Source organism: Amphibalanus amphitrite, unplaced genomic scaffold (genome assembly GCF_019059575.1).
Source record: "Amphibalanus amphitrite isolate SeventyFive unplaced genomic scaffold, NRLGWU_Aamphi_draft 000075F_arrow, whole genome shotgun sequence".
NCBI classification, from domain to species: Eukaryota; Metazoa; Arthropoda; class Thecostraca; order Balanomorpha; family Balanidae; genus Amphibalanus; species Amphibalanus amphitrite.
This window is the reverse complement of record NW_024881571.1, coordinates 285147-302702: the sequence shown is the minus strand read 5'-3', so window position 1 is coordinate 302702 and position 17556 is coordinate 285147. Positions and strand designations below refer to the sequence as shown.

The 17556-nt window shown below is 51.9% G+C and overlaps 2 protein-coding genes across 12 annotated transcripts in view; both read right to left on the bottom strand.

Moving 5' to 3' along the window:
• The window catches only part of LOC122379323 (endonuclease/exonuclease/phosphatase family domain-containing protein 1-like), a 52761-nt gene extending 52167 nt beyond the window's left edge, over positions 1-594 (bottom strand). The window contains exon 1 of the mRNA XM_043361436.1: positions 367-594. The gene's annotated coding sequence lies outside the window, so the exon portion shown is untranslated. The remainder of the gene's footprint in view (positions 1-366) is intronic.
• Positions 595-7705: 7111 nt separating this feature from the next.
• The window catches only part of LOC122379321 (UV radiation resistance-associated gene protein-like), a 53461-nt gene continuing 43610 nt past the window's right edge, over positions 7706-17556 (bottom strand). For 2 of the 11 annotated variants that reach the window (XM_043361422.1, XM_043361424.1), the window contains exon 2: positions 12430-15057. In XM_043361422.1, the coding sequence (XP_043217357.1) occupies positions 13175-15031 (1857 nt within the window). In that variant the 5' untranslated portion in view covers positions 15032-15057 and the 3' untranslated portion in view covers positions 12430-13174. Of the gene's footprint in view, positions 8760-9259; positions 9692-9999; positions 10212-10596; positions 10759-11276; positions 11845-12094; positions 15058-16221; positions 17070-17556 lie in introns of those variants that run through there. The other 9 variants (XM_043361428.1, XM_043361427.1, XM_043361430.1 and 6 more) reach the window with 9 other exon arrangements.

Below are 17556 nucleotides of genomic sequence, written 5' to 3'. Positions count from 1 at the left end.
CTAATTGTTAATTGCTAAAAAGTGTTTAAAATAGCTAGGCCGGCTAGACAATAGACAGGATCTCAAAGTACTTTGTGCAGCTTCACTGATCGAATGCTCTAAGCACAATGGTCATTGTAATTGAACAGTGCGCACGTCAATAATACTAAGACGAAAGACGTCTGTGCATACTGCGAAGCAAGGGGGATTTGAAAGAAAAAAAAACATCGGGTAATGCACACGCATTTGGTGCGAAAAGAAGTTGCTTTGATTAGCATTGCTTGCTTAGTATCGATTCCGGAGTCGATTCTGTAGGCGTAATCCAAGCATCGGGTAAGGATAGCATGACTGCCTTTGCAGTGTCAGGCTTGTCACATTTCTACTCACCACAGTTGTAGGCGCTCCGGAGGGCAGCGCCTTCCTCCTCTGTCCCTCTCCTCTCGTCTGTTTATCCGGTGGCCTCCTCACTGTCTTTGTTTGCCTCGCGCCGCAGCCCACACAGTCCCACCGCACAGCGCAACACCTCACTCGCCGGCGGCCGAAGCGGCTCTGTCGGCCCGTCACCGCGGAGCACCGGCCACCGGCGGCGGCGTCAGCGGTGGCGGCGGCGGCGGTGGATGACCTTGGCGTTCGTAAGGGAGCGCGCCCAACGCACATCTTCCCGCTGGAGGCGGTGAGGGGAAGTGCGTCGAATGAGGGGAGAATTATGGGAAGGCAGGGCGTGCAATGGATAACATTTCTCGAAGACAGTTTAGGCCTTGTGCAAGTTTGGGGTCATCGTTATTATTATTTTGTTGCTGAACGGTGATCATTGCAATGCATGATCAATAATGCCCATATGCATTGACGGTCATAAGATTATATGCACCGTATATGTATATTTTTGCAAAGAACGCTATTCAGTACAAAATAATTTGAAATGTCTCAGCTATCGCAGATATCAGAATCTACATAAATATATGAATACGATTGGGGACAGCAAACGGACGAGATGGGTGTGACTATGAAGGTGCGAAGCCTGACAAAAGAAGCTGTTTCGCGAGGAATACGTTTCAAAAGTTCTCAGGAATGCGTCGGTCATATCGAAGTGAAGTATTGATGTTTTCGGGCCAGTCCTATCAAAACTTAGTGAACCTTTTGGAAAGGTATGATTAATTACAGACGCGTATTGCATGCTCCTTATACTCATAATTGGCATGAATAATAGGTAAACGTGTCGGCCTCGACTTGACATGAATGACAATGGCAGCCTAATATTGTTTTTGGCGGCGCCCGTTATTTATAATCCTGTTGCGATAATCACTCTTACATGACAGGTCTGCCAAGGTCATACAAGGCCAGTTGAGGTCAACTAAGGTCTAAGGTCACTCCTATGGATGTTTACACAGAAAGGGTGGTTTTACAAATGGGGAAGCATATGTATTGTATGATTCTTTCTGGGCTGTTTCTGGGCTGGACCGATGTCGGTGTGAATGTCGTTTTGGTACATACATCTTTTACTTTGCACAACGCGACGGTTGCGTGATGCATGTTCTTAAACTGGGTTAGTCCCAGCAACTATCTGGCTCGTTTTCACTTATTTTCCCGTATATGGGAGGTCAGCGACAGTTCCAGTGTCTCTTATACCCATACCTTCGACATTCTGGCCTGGCTTGCAACATTCGCAGCCTTTGTCCGTCCGTAAATGACGGCAAATGATAAGTGTTGCTGGATGTTATTAAGAGCCCTGACTAGGGAAGAAAACGCGTCCGTAAATAGCACTGAACCAGATCCTTATTGGTAATTACTGATCGTACCTACACAAATTCGAACAAAAGGCAACCTGCAGCGACCTCCCCCTGAGTTTTCCATCGCCCGTCGTGCCGTTCCCGGCGGCTCGGTCGCCGCTGTTTTGATGCCATGCCGTGGCCGAGACCGGCCGGCAGCTGCGCAGCTGGCCCGACAGACCGGACCGGGCCGCCGACCTTCGGTACACGTGCACCCATACTGGCCGGTGCTGCTGCACCGGGGAGAACTGTTGGCGGGGTGACCGCTCCGGGGCAAGCAGGGTCGCGACTGCAGGGAGTGCGGGAACGGCAGGGAACGGCTCGGGCGGCTCTCTGTCGCGTCATTTTCAGCTGGAATCAGTCGGAATCCAACACATGGCACCCACTTTATATCCTCTCTTCTGTGACACGTCGATATAGTTTTGCGTTATCGTTCTTCGGCCTCATCAGTACCGGGCAATTCTACAAAAAGAATGTTTAAAGGTAGTGTGCCAGCTTTCCTGGACCGTATGGAGTTAATGGCCCAGATAAGGAGAACCGGATTTTTAGAACTTATCCATACCTTCAACACTCATGGAAACGTCTTAAATTCTTGAAACTTTGAGTACCCCAGTGCGAAATTCGCCCCGACGGGTTGTCGGTCGTACCCCAACCACATTTCACACCACTATGAACAATAAATGCACACACTGAAATCGCTATTACCGATATGCTCATTCAATCAAGTTTCGATAAACCCGTTCATCATCAGCTCCTGCGGTTTCGAACACGCCTGTTAGGTGGTGCGGTAGACCGCGCCCAAAGCCAGGGCCCCGGTAACGTGAGGTAGCCGAGTCAGGGCAGCGTGCGCTGATCCAAGCCGGAGCCGCGCGTCCTCCCGGTGTCATGTGATAGCCAGGGGCTGCCCGCGGGGATGCAGTAGACCGCGCCCAAAGCTGCGGCCCCGGCTTGGGTCAGCGCACGCTGCCCCGACTCGGCTACCTCACGTTACCGGGGCCCTGGCTTTGGGCGCGGCTTCTGCTCATACTTTGTGGTGCGGTGGTGGTGCGTCGGGCTGCGCGCTCTGACTTCGGCCAATAAAAATGTGTCAGCTGATCGTCATTTCTGCCACTTGCGTGTGGTGAAATGGGGTCATAACTTATGAGACGGCTTTTTCATATCAATTATTTTACATAAAATCATATTTCAAACCATAAATAATGTTCGACAGCCAAATAAAAGAAACAATACCAATACAGGCTTACAGTTTAAGGCTCGACATTGTGTTGTCTACGATTAGACAGCTGATAACTCATTCCCGTACGTCGTATGGTCGTAACACTATAATGACCTTTGCTTATTGTCACATGTGCGCCGCATTCGCGATTGTTGCCGACGCTTGGCCGACGCCTGTTTGCAGGTGAGCCCACTACAGTTGTTATACATATCGAAAAACCGATAAACTTTTAGGCGAAAAAGGCACTATTCCAGGCCCATTTTTGATTTTTCTTTTGCGATATTAGGTAAAAACAGAAGCTTCTTATCCTAGGAAAAATAAAATGGGAAATCTTTCAAAGGTGGCACACTACCTTTAAAATAAAAAATAAGGCAGAACCAACCGTTGTTGCCTTTTTTACATAAGCTAAGAAAGTACCTACAACAGTCATGTACCGAGGGACAATGCCTTCAATAGCATGTGTATTGCGGCACAGCCTACTTCCACGGTGTCTGTATTGCGGTACAGCCTATTTCCACGGCGCATGTATTGCGGTACAGCCTATTTCCACGGCGCATGTATTGCGGTACAGCCTATTTCCACGGCGCATGTATTGCGGTACAGCCTATTTCCACGGCGCATGTATTGCGGTACAGCCTATTACTACGGCGCTTACGCTGAAACAGACGCACTCGCACATACCTACATAGATGAGGCTTGGTGATAGGGATGAGAATTTGTCCGGTAGGACAGCTAAGGGAAGAAAGAGCTCTGTTGCCTGTTCCTGCCCTCTCCACCGCTGGATGGGATTTCTGAAACTGCTGTGCTATTCATATCGAGCACGAAATATCAGCAAGAAAAGATAGGTAAATGAAAAATAAGCGTACTAAGCGCAGCTGAACACGGCCCAGGAAGTGTCAGGTGACAAGAAAGATCGCACTTGCTGACGGAAGCCAGGCACAGAAACTCTGCGCGCTAGTTGAGGGAATAGTCTTTGTTGACACTGTATGCGTCAGTCGCCACAGGGACGGGTAAAGCGGACGATACTATTTACTAAAGATTATTTGCTGTTAAATCCTTAACAATTATTACCTACATCTTAGTTATTCGCGTTACAAGCCAAAGGTCGTGTTAGCCGTTTATGCTGCAAAACCGAACTAATGTCTGGTCAAGAGGTCGGTAAAAACAAAGGACGCAGGTTATTCCAGCCGACAATATTGTATCATCCGACAAAGCAGGATGATTTTTCGAGCTAAATATAACAAATGAGTCAACTTCTGATACACCTAAGTCATCAGCCCGAGCTAACAGCAAACTTCAGCGACATCACGCATTATGTAGCGCACACGCCCCCCCCCCCCCCGCTGCTAACCGCGGCACAAACAAAGACCAATCATCGCTGCACTCACAGCTCGGTAACCGCGCCACGGACAAAGACGGTGCCGCCCGCCCGGGCGGCGGGGCCGGCGGAGCGGGCGGCGGGACGGATCTTCCGCTCCGCCGCTCCGAGGCCCAGGGATGGGCAGGGCGGACGACAGCGGGGGCGGGGCGGCATCTGGGTCTGGCAGAGGGCCGTTAGAGCTAGAGACGATTCGTTACCGTTTGCTGTCTTCCGAGTTCCGAGTCAGCATGGACTGGCTGTGGAGAGGACCAGGCATCGCTAGACTCGTTTGTTGGCTGGAGGTAAAGAAGATACGAGGTCTCTAAGAAAACCTAAACGTGCATACTATTGTGAAGTCGACACTGGAGGCTGGGCAAAAAAAAAGCTTACTGCCATGATCTGCTAAGACTTATTTGCATTGATCGAGCGATCGTTCCTAAAAAAAAAAACGATAGCTGAAGCTCATGTCAAATATCGTAAGACGAGCCTATCGATACATTTCTATCAGATCCCTACGCGCCTCAAGCTCTCAGGCTTTGAGACCTCTGGTTGTGTCACCTCCCTCAGCGACAGGGAGGCCCGTCCCATTCTGCACTGTCGCCGGGGAAGCGTCGCCGACCGACCGTTCATAGCGGGCCTTCTGTCGGCTCCTGGGTCCGCCTCTATCGCGTCACTCGACCCTTGGCCCGGGACTCATCGCTCGTCCCCCTCCCCCCCCCCCCCTAGTCCCAACGATCGACGACAAACCGTCTCCACCGGCGGAACAAGGCTCGGCCCGGTCCGAATCGGGAGGGGTGTGAGCTTGCGGGGTGAGAGGAGGCGCTGTTACTGGGGAAGAGCTATCACTGGGGAAACTTTCACTAGGGAGACTCATCGGGGTGGCATTGTCATTGGGGAAGAAGCGTAACTGGGAAGAGATGGGATGTCGAAAGTCACCAACATCGGTCATGAGAAACGCAGAGATTGCGCTCAAGTGCGTCTGCAATAAGAGTGTGAAGGTCGCAGGGCCGCCGAGGACACCGTTCACTCTCTACCTCAGTCACCGGGTGGCGTATCGCATCTCCTCTCAGACAGATTAGCAGCCCATCGAGCTCGTCGCCACTGCGAGATCTCCGTACTCCGCGCTCCGCTTCATCACGCCACGTGGGCAGAGGAGAGGACTTTGGTCCGTCTATCTGGGTCGGAGATGGCGCCGCCGTCACGTCGCAGCTACGACCGGCCGTACCGAGCGCCGTGGCTGAGTCAAAAGTCGTCATAGCACGGCGCTGAATTCCCATTGGCCTCAGTGTTTGTGGACAGAGGCTGCAGCCCGCTGAATAGGACGAAGTCGTGAATACTGAGAGTTGGAATAAGAAAGAAGCAGCGCAGCACAGCGTCTCAGGAATCAATGTTCTGCGGCTATACGGCGAGCGGTGCTAATTGCAAGCGCTTTGAATTCAGGATGTGTTTGTGCAACATGCACTGAATACGGGACGTGGAGCAATTTGCATAATGGCTAGCCAGGCATAGGCGGCGGAACGGGGAGGACACCGGGGCACCGTGCCCCCTTTGATTTTGGCATTTTAACATTAGCCCTATGGGCGTTGCATGGAAAGAATGGGACCAAAAGTCGGCAGTACCCCCCCCCCCCCGTAATTGAGGGTGTTCCGCCGCTACTGAAGCCAGGTGTATGGGCAATTGAATAGGAAGCGCTAGATGCAGAGCGCCAGATTTCCATGGATAGGTTGAAACAAATGTGTTCTATTCTTTACCCTCGCCAAAGTTTCGGTCGCCCTAGCACTCAGCATTTCCGTGAATATGAAACCATTGGCCTATAGTGTCGCCGTTTTCCGCACACCAGCTTGTGATGCATCTGTCTATAAACGTTTTAACCCGCGCCCTGATGGGGGGGGCCATTTTGGCCCCCCCCCCCTGTGGTTTTTCTTAAATAGCGAGAAAACGGCGGCGCGCAGCGCCGCCAAATTTTGGGTACCTTACCGGACATCAATTTGACACCTTCACACAAAATTTCAAGTCACAGGTCACCTCAGGTCAGGAGTTATTGAGGTCAAACTGAGGTCATGTTCGAGTAAAAATGAGCAAAAAACATGACATCTTGAAACGCTCACCAATTCTACAGTTAACAAGCAATTTTAAAGTTCTTTATGTGGTTGTGTAGAGAAAAAACGGCGCTACAAAACTGCTATCTCGGATTTTCGAAATTGTTGGATTTTGACCCCCAAAATTCAAAAAAATTGATTTTTTTAGAAAAACTCAAAAAATTTTCAAAAATTTTTCGAATTTCGAAAAAACCGGAATATATTTGATAGTCCTTGCGCTCTTCGATATACATACCAAATTTTAGATCGATACCTCTTTTTTTGGCCAAGTTATAGCGAAAAAACTGTTAAAAATTGATGACGTCAAATTTTTTAACTCAATTTTTAGCAATTCTAGACCTCGTAGCGCAAAACGGAGACCACCATTGAACTCCCCGTGACGAGCTGCATCGAATCGATACCCATTTTATGCAAAAATATCAACTTTGAAATTTGACCTAATTTGACCTGACCTTGACCTGACCTTGACCTGACCTTGACCAAAACGTGACCTAAGCTGGCCCTAAAGTCTGTCTGACCCACATAATCGCATTTGTCATGTAAAATGGACCATAAAACATGTATCACACGACACTTTCATATTGTGACCCCCCAGTGACCTGACCTCTGTGACCTGACCTGGTATCAGTGACCTCAAATAGCAAAATATGTGTTTAAAGAACATTTCCCCATCGATGATTTTCAATGAAATGCATTTTACACGATTTTACAACGCATTTCTTGAAATGCCTGTAAACGTTGAAAATTCGACCTTTGACCTGACCTGTGACGTCATCAGTTTGACCGAGGTCAATGAAATTGGGTCACAAGGTAGTTCCCCGTTGGGGCTATCTAACACCGTTTACCGCTTGTCGCTATGTTGCGTGGTTCTCGAGATCTGAGGGGGGGGGGCCAAAATGGCCCCCCCCCATCAGACCGCGTTGCTCGGCAGACCCCATCTGGGCGCGGGTTAAATGTCAGTCTGATGTCATTTTAGATCGGGTCAGGTCACATCAAGTGAGCTCATTTCCCCTGCAAAAGTAAATGCCACAGTGGCATATCGATTGCTTTGAAAGCGCTAGCGAGAGACAGGATGCATAAAACGTTTATCTAGGATTTCCTATATCGATGACCTGTCACCTGAGGCCGGACCAATTGGGCAGCGAAACGCCCCCCCCCCCCTACGCCGGGCAGAGTTCAGAAAGAGACGCGACGTGAGGGGCGTGTGACTAAGCAATGTAGCTGTTTTCAGTAATCCTAATAAAAGCTATAAAAATGAGCGGCAAATATCAAAACAGATCAGAAGTTGTGGTGCAATTCTGTATATTTCAGCGGTTAACCAATAAACTAAACCATAACAGGCAGCAGTTCACTATCCAATGGCAGAATGCATTGGAGTACGTTAAACCATCGATCAAACAACACAGGAACATACCTTGGCGACATTCGATGAAGTATCACCATTCGATGAAGCAGCATACTCCATCATTCCTTGCCCACGAATAAAAAGCGGGCGATAAATATTATCCAGGGACCATATTAAGCCCAGATATGTGCTTAATGAGCTATGAGGGGGCGGGTGAGCCACATCCGACTAGCCACATTAAACCATTATACCATTCACGTAAGCATTCCCGCTGGCAGCTGCCGTACAACTACACACTATCCGGGCGATATGATATATATCGGATCTATCACAGTGTGAATTTCCCGGTACCGCTGTGACGGCAGAGTATAAAAATACTCCCCCAGGAGTATAAACATACTCCCCCACTAACCACGAGTTTCCATAAGGGTCACGCCTTTGGCCGAAAACAGGTTCGATGCAATACGGACCACATTCACACACATGAAACTAGGACAAACGGCCAACTTCGCTAATTCATCTCAATGGATGATCACTAACCCAACCAAGGATTCTCCATCCTTAAACGTGTAGCTCGACTCAGCTCAGCTGAGTATAAAACTCAGCTCAGCTCAGCTCACTTTAGCTCAAATCATCTCCGCCCAGCCCATCCACACTCAGCTCAGCTCAGCTGAGTAAAACTCTAACTCAGCTCACCTCACCTCCGTTTAGCTCAACTCGGCTTAGCCCAGCCATCCCACACGGCACTAAGCTCAGTTTAGCTCAGCTCAGCTCAGCGAGAACAGGTAAGCCAGCTCATACTGGCTCCTTTCAGCCGGTTCAGGCTTCCCCAGCTCAGCTCAGGTCCAGGTTCCAGTTGTTCTCGCTAGCTCTGCACCGGAGCTGGGTGGCCAGTCCCTCCCCCAGTCCGGAGATGCAGTGCAGCAGGGGACACTCGGTGAGGAGCGACTCCACCCCAGCCTCCGTCATCTCACAGTCGGTCAGCTGCAGACGCCTGCCGAGCGGAGAGGCAACGGGGAAACGACTTACACAAGAAGGAAATGAAACGGCGAACACCGAAATTAAGTCAAGTCCCTAGTCGTTGTCGTAAGACCCAGCAGACAACAGTGTCTATCATTATAGTAATAAATGCTACATAATGCTAGAGAAAAATGAAAATGGAAAATATTTACGACAGCTTTTAACCCTGCGAAAAACGCACATGACTTTGTGGGTGCCTATGTAACTTGCCGTGATCGCTTGCTCTCGATACTTTTGAGGGACATGTCCTGGGGCCGTATTCACGTCGATCATTTTCGTAAGAATTTTCTTAAGTTAGACCTACTTCTTAAGTAAATTTTTTTATCCACGTGAACTCCGTCGATAAAAACTTCAGAAGTGTCGACGTGAATACCAAATTACACTTACGAAAGAAAATCGACTTACGAAGTCGACGTGAATACGGCCCCTGTGGTAAGTCACCATTTCCCTAGATGACTAGCCCATCGCACCCACCTCAGCTCACGGAGTCCTCCATCAGCCAGTACCGACTGGACGGCCTCGTCCGTCAGCCCTCCGGCCAGCCCCTCCAGCTCCAGCTCCTGAAGACGCGGCGCTGAGGCGCTCAGCAACCGGGTCACCTCCGGCGCACGAGCGCCCTCTATACCGAGCCGCACCAGCGACGGCAGCGCCCTCTGCGTTGGAGGTGGCGACACCGGCGTCACGTCGGCGGCCAGGGTCAGTCGGAGCGAGCTCAGACCGAGGCAGAGGCGGAGGGAGGGGAACAGGTGGCGCGCCTGGTCCGAGAACAGACTGGCGGAGGCGCGCGAGGTCTCCACGAGGTGGAGGGAGCTGAGCCGGCGGCCGGCGATGTCCAGGAACTCGAGCAGAGCCGCCGGGTGGACATCGATCAGCTCCAGTGACGTGAGGTCGGACAGACTGGTGAACCTGTGGGGTCAGAGAGGAGGTGTCAGAGCGATGGAGAGACGAAGAGAGGGGAATAGATGGCTTATGACGCAATGTGTCGAGAAAAGGGGGCAGAGAAGGCCAAACATGGTCCAATATCATCAAAAATAGCAGACAGACGAAGCTCACGATACTCGTGAATTGAGTTGAACTTCCACAGTACAGCCAATAATAAGACAAACAGGGTGCAACCTACGCACCAGTATCACATACTTTTATTCTTCATTCAGATACAAAAGAATGCAGAAGGTGTCACCATCCACCACGCTCACCCCTACCACTGTCCTCACCAGTGGAGCATCATGAGGTCATTGCGGGCCGAGTGTCGTCCCCTGAGGCAGAGGTGCTGCAGATGGCGGCAGCAGCGTGCCAGGCACTCGGCGTGCTGCGCCTGCAGCTGGTACCGACACTCGAGTCGGCGCAGTGAGTAGCAAGGCACCATGGGCCGCCACGTGGACGGGTCGGCGCCGTAGATGCCGTCAATGACGTCGGCAATGTCCACCTGAGACGGGGTGGGTCAGAGGTTTGATCCTAAATATAACATACCACTACGAGACAATTGAATGATTTATATGGAATGGACAGTAGTCGATCACTGTATGAGCAAGGGAAGGCGATAAGAAAAATGAGCCAGATGTTGGAATATAAAATTTGACTAAAACGACGCAGAAAAAGCAAATGAAGCTGGAAAGACAACACTTACGTTTGCCAAGACACACCACAGCGTCGTTGTAGTCGAAGAGCCCACACAATTACTCTGACAAAAGGCTAGCATGGCAAGAACATGTGACGAGTGACTCGTGCAGCCTCAACACGTCTTGGTCTCACTGGCCTGTGATCCAGTGACACGAGTCACAGAACTAATCCATTGTGACCCTTCCACTGACCTCTGTGACGCGACAGACGTGCATCTTGGGCAGCGCCTGCAGCAGCAGTATGTAGCCGTGGGTGCCCACCATGGTGCTCTCGAAGCAGACTTCCCTCAGCGTGTCCATCTGAGTGGGGGATAGAGGAGTGCCGCGGCGGCACATCTGAAGGCACTGTTCCATCTGTGGGATAGAGCGAGAGAGTGAGGAGAGAGAGAGAGAGAGAGAGAGAGAGAGAGAGAGAGAGAGAGAGAGAGAGAGAGAGAGAGAGAGAGAGAGAGAGAGAGAGAGAGAGAGAGAGAGAGAGAGAGAGAGAGAGAGAGAGAGAGAGAGAGAGAGAGAGAGAGAGAGAGAGAGAGAGATGCCATAGCTTACGTCCTGAAGAGACCGTTTTTTAGGGACCGAACAGAGTGAAAATTTGAACGAAGTTAAGCTGTAAACTGCCAACAGATATATATGCCACTCAGAAAGAAAGCTCATGATGCATGCTTGGAACTCATCTCAGAGACTGGTAGAGTAGAACAGCACCCACAAAAAGAGCATAATTGGGCAAAAGCCAGACAATGCACCTTTAACTGGAACTTGAATGATAACCAAAATTAAGCAATATCAGTTCCCGCAAGAACATACCAGACCTTTAGGTCGCTTCGTAAGACAGCGAGCTTACTCCTCACCCCACTCCATCCTGCCCGCCCACTCACGCTATCTGGCAGTCCAAGCAGCAGGCGGACGCCCTCGTTATCCGCCATGGACAGCTCGACGTGCAGTTTGACCAGCCGGCGGCAGCAGCGTCCCACCACGGCCAGCACCGTGTTGGTACAGTGGTTGGTCAGCTCCAGGCTGACCAGCTGAGTGAAATCGGTCAGCACCCGCGCCAGAGCCGGCGCGTGCTCAGCCACCTCCTGCTCATCCCAGAGAGGGTTCTCGGAGCGCACCGCCAGCGCGCGGGGTCCTCCGGACGGCGGCGGGGCGCCGGTACTGAGCTGACTGACGGCCCCGAGATCCTGCAGCCGCAGCTGGAGCCGCCGGCCGCCCAGCAGGTAGCCGAGAGCGGCTAGCAGCGGCCCGGCCGGCCGGCTGCCGCAGCGGCGCTCCAGTCTCTGCGCCAGCTGCCGCTGCAGGGGCGGCGCCAGGTGCCGCTGCAGGTGGGAGCAGAGCGCCAGCGCCGGCTCCGGGGGTCGCCCGTCGGCTCCCAGCTGCCACAGCTGGTCGGCCAGCCAGTCGGACGTCAGCTCCTCCAGGGAGCGCACCGGACGCAGCGGGGGCATCCTGGCGACAGGCAGGGCAGATGGTGAGAGCGGGGTCAAATGTCACTGGTGGGCAGGGACTCGAAAGGAGGTTAATACAATGATGAATGGATACGCAACCTATACAAGAGTGGGCTATGGGTAAGAGTGTACCTAAAAAATCGGGAGGGTAGGTCATAAGGCAATGGAAATAGAATCTTTCAGGTCGGTTCATGAGGGATGAGGTCACTGGAGAGTAGAGGCAGAGATACTCCGTGAGGTCAGACACTTACCTGTGAAGAGGTGTCATACGCCGATGAGGCCGAAGCTTTGAATGCCACGAGGTTGAAGGCGGCACCAGTCACAGTGCGATTGGGATAAACTCGGTGTTGCTTGTCAATCCAGAGCTTATTGCCCCTTGTAGTTTGGGTTCACTTTGTGAAAATATCTACACATCTATGGGAAGCGGCATTCTTCAAGTTGCATCTTTGATTTAAACAAAAAAAGTGGGCCTTGACTAATCAGAGCGTGACCAGACGAGCACGGTGCAACGTACTCTCCAGCTGGGTCAAACACAACCAGAAAACATTGGTTCAACATTGGCTCCTCGTGAACAGGCAGTAAGGAGTCCGGTACAAGGGCTTTATTGACACTTGTTTCCCCAGCATGGTATATAATCAGATTACACAATGAAAGCACACAGTTATAATACGCCATATCGTTAACATATCTCGCTGGTTGGGCCTCAGTCATGTGGAATGTTGCGCCACCGCGGACGCTCCCGGCCGAAAATACGGCGGAGGTATAGAGGATAGCAATGTCGCGTGCCGGTCGGCCAGGCCGCCAGCTGCCTTTACTGACAATGTGTGGGTAGAATACCAAGCTTGAGCTACTGAGTCATACGCATAGAGAGCGGCGCCCACCCCAATAACAATGTGGAACAAAAACAATGGGTCCGTCGCGGCGGGACAGGAACCAGCGGGGGTAGTCACTGACCGGGTCCAAAGGACCAACAGTAGACCATCACTGACCGGGTCCAGAGGACCATCAGTAGACCATTACTGACCGTAACGGCGGACCGGGGGACCATCTCTGACCGGAATACGAGCTCATGCAAGGTCAGGAAAACAAGACAGTCGTCCGTGTCGGTCTGCGTCGCCCCTGAGCGATAACGGTTAACGAGAGGACGACGACGCCGATCACTGAGAGGCAGCGAGATTGCTCAGCCGACACCGAACGAGCCGCGAGCGCCGAGGTCAGCGCTCTGGGTCACTGAGGCCAACACGCCCGCTCACTGGGGTCAGCTCACCGGACCATTGACGCCAGCTCGCCCTGGGCCACTGAGCTCAGCACACAGGAGTATCTGGATCGCACTACGCCTCATCACTCTCTCGTTTAGTCACCAGTTTGAAACTCTTTGGTTTGGCCAGTATCTGCATGCGACTGGTGACGTAGTCCCAGTCGGTGTCGTCACTAGGACCGTCGTATCCGGAGGGGGAGGGCGGCGCGGGCGGCGGCGACGGCGGAGCGGCCGGTGCCTCTTCTACAGAGTTCGGTACACCGTTCTCCACACTCTGTTCGTCGGTCGGCGGTTCGATCGGCTCGGTCGGTTCGGTGGGCTCGGCAGCGGACTCTGCCGAGTCTAGGCTGGCCGGGGGTTCCGGCGGCGGTGCGCTGTCGTCCTCGCTGCCCAGCGCGCCGGAGTCGGTCGGACTGCCTCTGCCTCGAGCAGCGGCGCCGGTTGTGGAGCCGCTGCCGCCCTCCCAGCCGTCCTCCATGGCGTCCTGTAGTGTCACACTCGCCGGTGGTAGGCGGAGCGACTGCTCGCGGTCGCGCGGCGCCGGCGGCGGTCCACAGGGCCAGTAGAGGGGTCCACAGGGCCACGGTGCGGCGGAGGTGCCCTCGCCTGGCGGCCGGACCGCGTCAGTCAGCAGAGAGGCAAGATTCGGCAGCATCGCTCGCAGGTCACTCGTCTCCAGCGCACAGTACTGTCGCAGCTGGGCGATGTTCTTGTTCAGAAGGTAGACGGCGTAGTTGAAGGCGAGGCTATCCCGTCCTGTGACTTGCAGCGGGAACTGGCGCTCGCCGTCCGGCAGACCCGGCACGATGTGGTCGGTGAGGACAGGGTGCGCGTCCCGCTGTCGGATCGGGTAGCGCAAACACACTCCCAGGACCCAGGCCACCATCACCACCAGGTGACTGGCGTGCGCTAGAGCTACAGACACGGCCCGGTCCGGCGCGGTACTGTACTCCTCAGCGTTGGGCAGGTGAATACCGAGGATGGTGTACCCCTCAGCCGTCCGCCGCAGAGGATAGATCACCTGTAGTTCGGCACAGAGCTCACGCCGCCGGAACGCCAGCTGAGCGTGCGCCTGCACGTAGAGCGCCTGCAGTGCGGCGAACTTGGTACGCCACTCGGCGAGCGCCGCGCAGTCCTCACGCAGCTCGTCATTCTGTCGCGCCAGCTGTGCCGCGCTGGCCGCCTGGCGGGCTCGAGCCGCGGCCAGCGTCCGACGCGCCTCGGCCACTGTGGCGGCGCGCGCAGCCGTGTCGGCCCGCAGCAGCACCAGCCGTGCTCGCAGCCGGTCCCGAGCTGCCGCCGCGCGCCGGCGCCGCTCCACCGTCGGCCACAGATCCTCACCCTCCCTCACCGCCTCATCAATGGCCGTCTCTAGCTGCCGACGCTCGCGCTGACAGCGGTGCAGCCTCTCCAGCTGCGGACCGCGTGATGCCACCCCAACCGTATCCGAGGGTACCGAGACAGCCAGCGGCGGCGGCGCCACTGAGCGTCGGTCAGCCACACAACCGGGCGCCGTCAGCCACACGGAACCAAACCGAAACAGCAGCGTGTTGGGCTGAAACGTCCACCGCACCGAGACGGGCACCAGGCCGGAGAGGGCCACCGACCACCGTAGGATCTCGGCCTCTCGGCTGCCGCACTGGGCAAACACACGGACCAGGAGTTTGGTGGCGTTAGCGGCACGGCCCAGCACCGGCTCTAGGTAGAACCGCTCCCAGACAGCCGTGGCCGACAGCTGAGGCTCGCTGGTGTACACGGGCGCCGCGTGCAGACCCGTGGCCAGTGTGAACCTGTAGTGCAGCGGCGTGACACCGTCACGTGGCGTGACGTCATCGGTGGCCAGCAGGTGGCGCGCCACCAGCTGGCGGAGACCGCGCGCGCGCCGCTGGTTGGTGGCCAGCGCCGCCGGCGACGACTCGGGTGCGCTCATGGCGGCGGCAGCATCGCCCAGCGAGCCTGCAACAACACCAGACAGCCCAGTCAGCAGGCGGTGCAGGCGGTCACCAGGATTTGGACGGGCGAACGACGGACTGACTGAGCTGCCTGGTGCTGTGCGGAGGCGTCTCCCATCGAAGCCCAACAACAGAAGGCAGAACACACTGGAGTTGTGAAAACTCAGAGGAGACCGATCTGCATTGTTCAGAAGAGCATCAACCAACAATGTGTTGTCACAAAGTATGAACTATAAGTTGGCTGCTACCTATTATCTCTATTATCTATCTATATTCAGGTATATTTAGGTATATACAGGCATCAGGTATTCAGGTATCTCTATTCAACCATAAGTGTTACCATCCATATAACACAAGTGACTTATCATTCCACAATGGTCACACTGTCAAGCATCCAACAAATAAAATAAGTTTGGAGAAAAATACATTGATGCCTGCCACCTACAACAATGACCAAATATGTGTGTCATGTTTATTTGGCTGGGCAATTGTAAGCAAAATAAATTTGTAAGATATCAGAAAAAAAAATCATGCAAAAGACAGGAGCTAGACATTATCTGGAAACCTAACAAAGATAAAACAATTAATCCATAACTTCTTTGAAGAGTGAGTAGCAAAGCATATCTAAATTTTGAATAGATATTAAGTTTCTACCTACCTTTCACCCACAGTACCCACATATTCCCTGAAGCCTGAGCTCTATTCGCCCCCCGTTTATTTATCAGCAGGCTGTGACCATGCTGCTACTTCTTGGCTCCTCATTGGTCAAATTCAAGTGGTCTATTTGTTAGACCAATGAGAGGCCAAGCCACACCAGCAATAACTTCCTTATATGGGGAAAACCGACAGCACGCTGATATAAATACAGCGACTGAACAGGGCCCTGGTTTTGAGAGCATATCTAGGTAATAGGAAAAGGCTATCACTCCATCTCTGAAAATTCCTGTCAAATTCACAAATACCTTGATAATGTATTTTGGCAGGGAGTTAACTAATGATTTATTTGCTAACTGGTCCTATTCCATGATTCATTTAGAACAACCAACTTTATTCAGGTAGGTGATCTAATAAAAGAGGAAAAGAAAAACTTTGAATTGTTCAGATATTTAAAACACAGTTTTTCGCTGTTTATCAAGACGTAACAAAGAAGAGTAGAATTAACACCCACCTATTATTCAAGCTGTGCCCTGTGGTCAGTGATGTTCAGAAGCTGAAGCTGGTAATTCAACAAGCCGTCCTCTTGAAGCCTTGGGCAAAACCTTTATGGATAACACCAGAGTTATGAATGCTTTTGCACTGCAATCTTCTGCAATGCCTTCTGGACTTGCAGCATCAGTATCAATATGTTCAATTAATTGTCAAAATGGAAAACCTTGACCTTCCTTGATGCCGAACACAGGGAAACTTACTTTGTGAAAAGTACAGCTTTGCTATCCTAAACAAAATGTTAATAAAATAATTCTATCAAAAACTTATCACTGCATCTTGCTGTATTTCAATGATGAAACACAACACTCCCCTAACTTCGACGAGTTCAGTGACTCACTCAAAATCCCAAAATCCGGTCAGGACAAGTCAGCAGGGTGCACTGTCTTGCTCTTGAACAAGCCTTGGTTGGTGACTTGTTAGACTACTTATCAGTGTAAACAGAATACCTCGTCTATTAATCAGCACACTACCTAACCTCTTTTTGTAACGGCATAAAAAGGGATCAATCACTCCCTCCTATCATTTCTAAAATGTTTTCAAACTTTTTTTGATAATTACGACACATTTCGACATAAAAAGCGCATCACCGACAATTGCAAAAGGAATGCGGCTAGCAATATAAAGTGTTGTAACTACTAACTGCAATACGATGATATGTGCGAGGCTGCAATAATATCAAGCTAAGTGAATATCTATTATTTGTTTTACTTAAAACTACATCTATGTCTTTCAAAATCCTTATCAAAGGATTGACTGAACTCAGAAGTCCGATCACGCGCCCGGCTGGGGTCCTGGATTTCCACGCCCTGCTGGGGGGTGTCTGAACACCACCCCCCCCCCCCCTCTAACTCGGCTCCTGGGCCACGCACACTGGTCGGAAACGCTCCAGCGAGAGGCCAGCGGCCTTTCCGCAAAAGTTTTTTGCTTGTTATTCCACAACTAGTGAAGCAAACTTCATAAAACTTTGCATACCTTCTCTGTCATATGTAAGCTATCATTTGGATGTCAAACACTAAATATATGACGTAAATCTGTTAAGTTATGACGTCATAATTGAGAATAATACAGGATCTAGTGTAGGGATCATCTATGCGATTTGTCATCTATGCGATTTGTCATTTCATGTTGTCATTTTTATTTATATTGTCACCGCCTTATTAATCAATCTGTTACCTGTTGTCAATTGCGCGTCAAGTTTGTTTGTTATTTGTAAACCGGCCTGCCGCTGGCCTCAACCTTCCTAGTAACCGCTGTGCCATACGCTATAGAACGTGTCGTGCAAAGGTCACGGCGG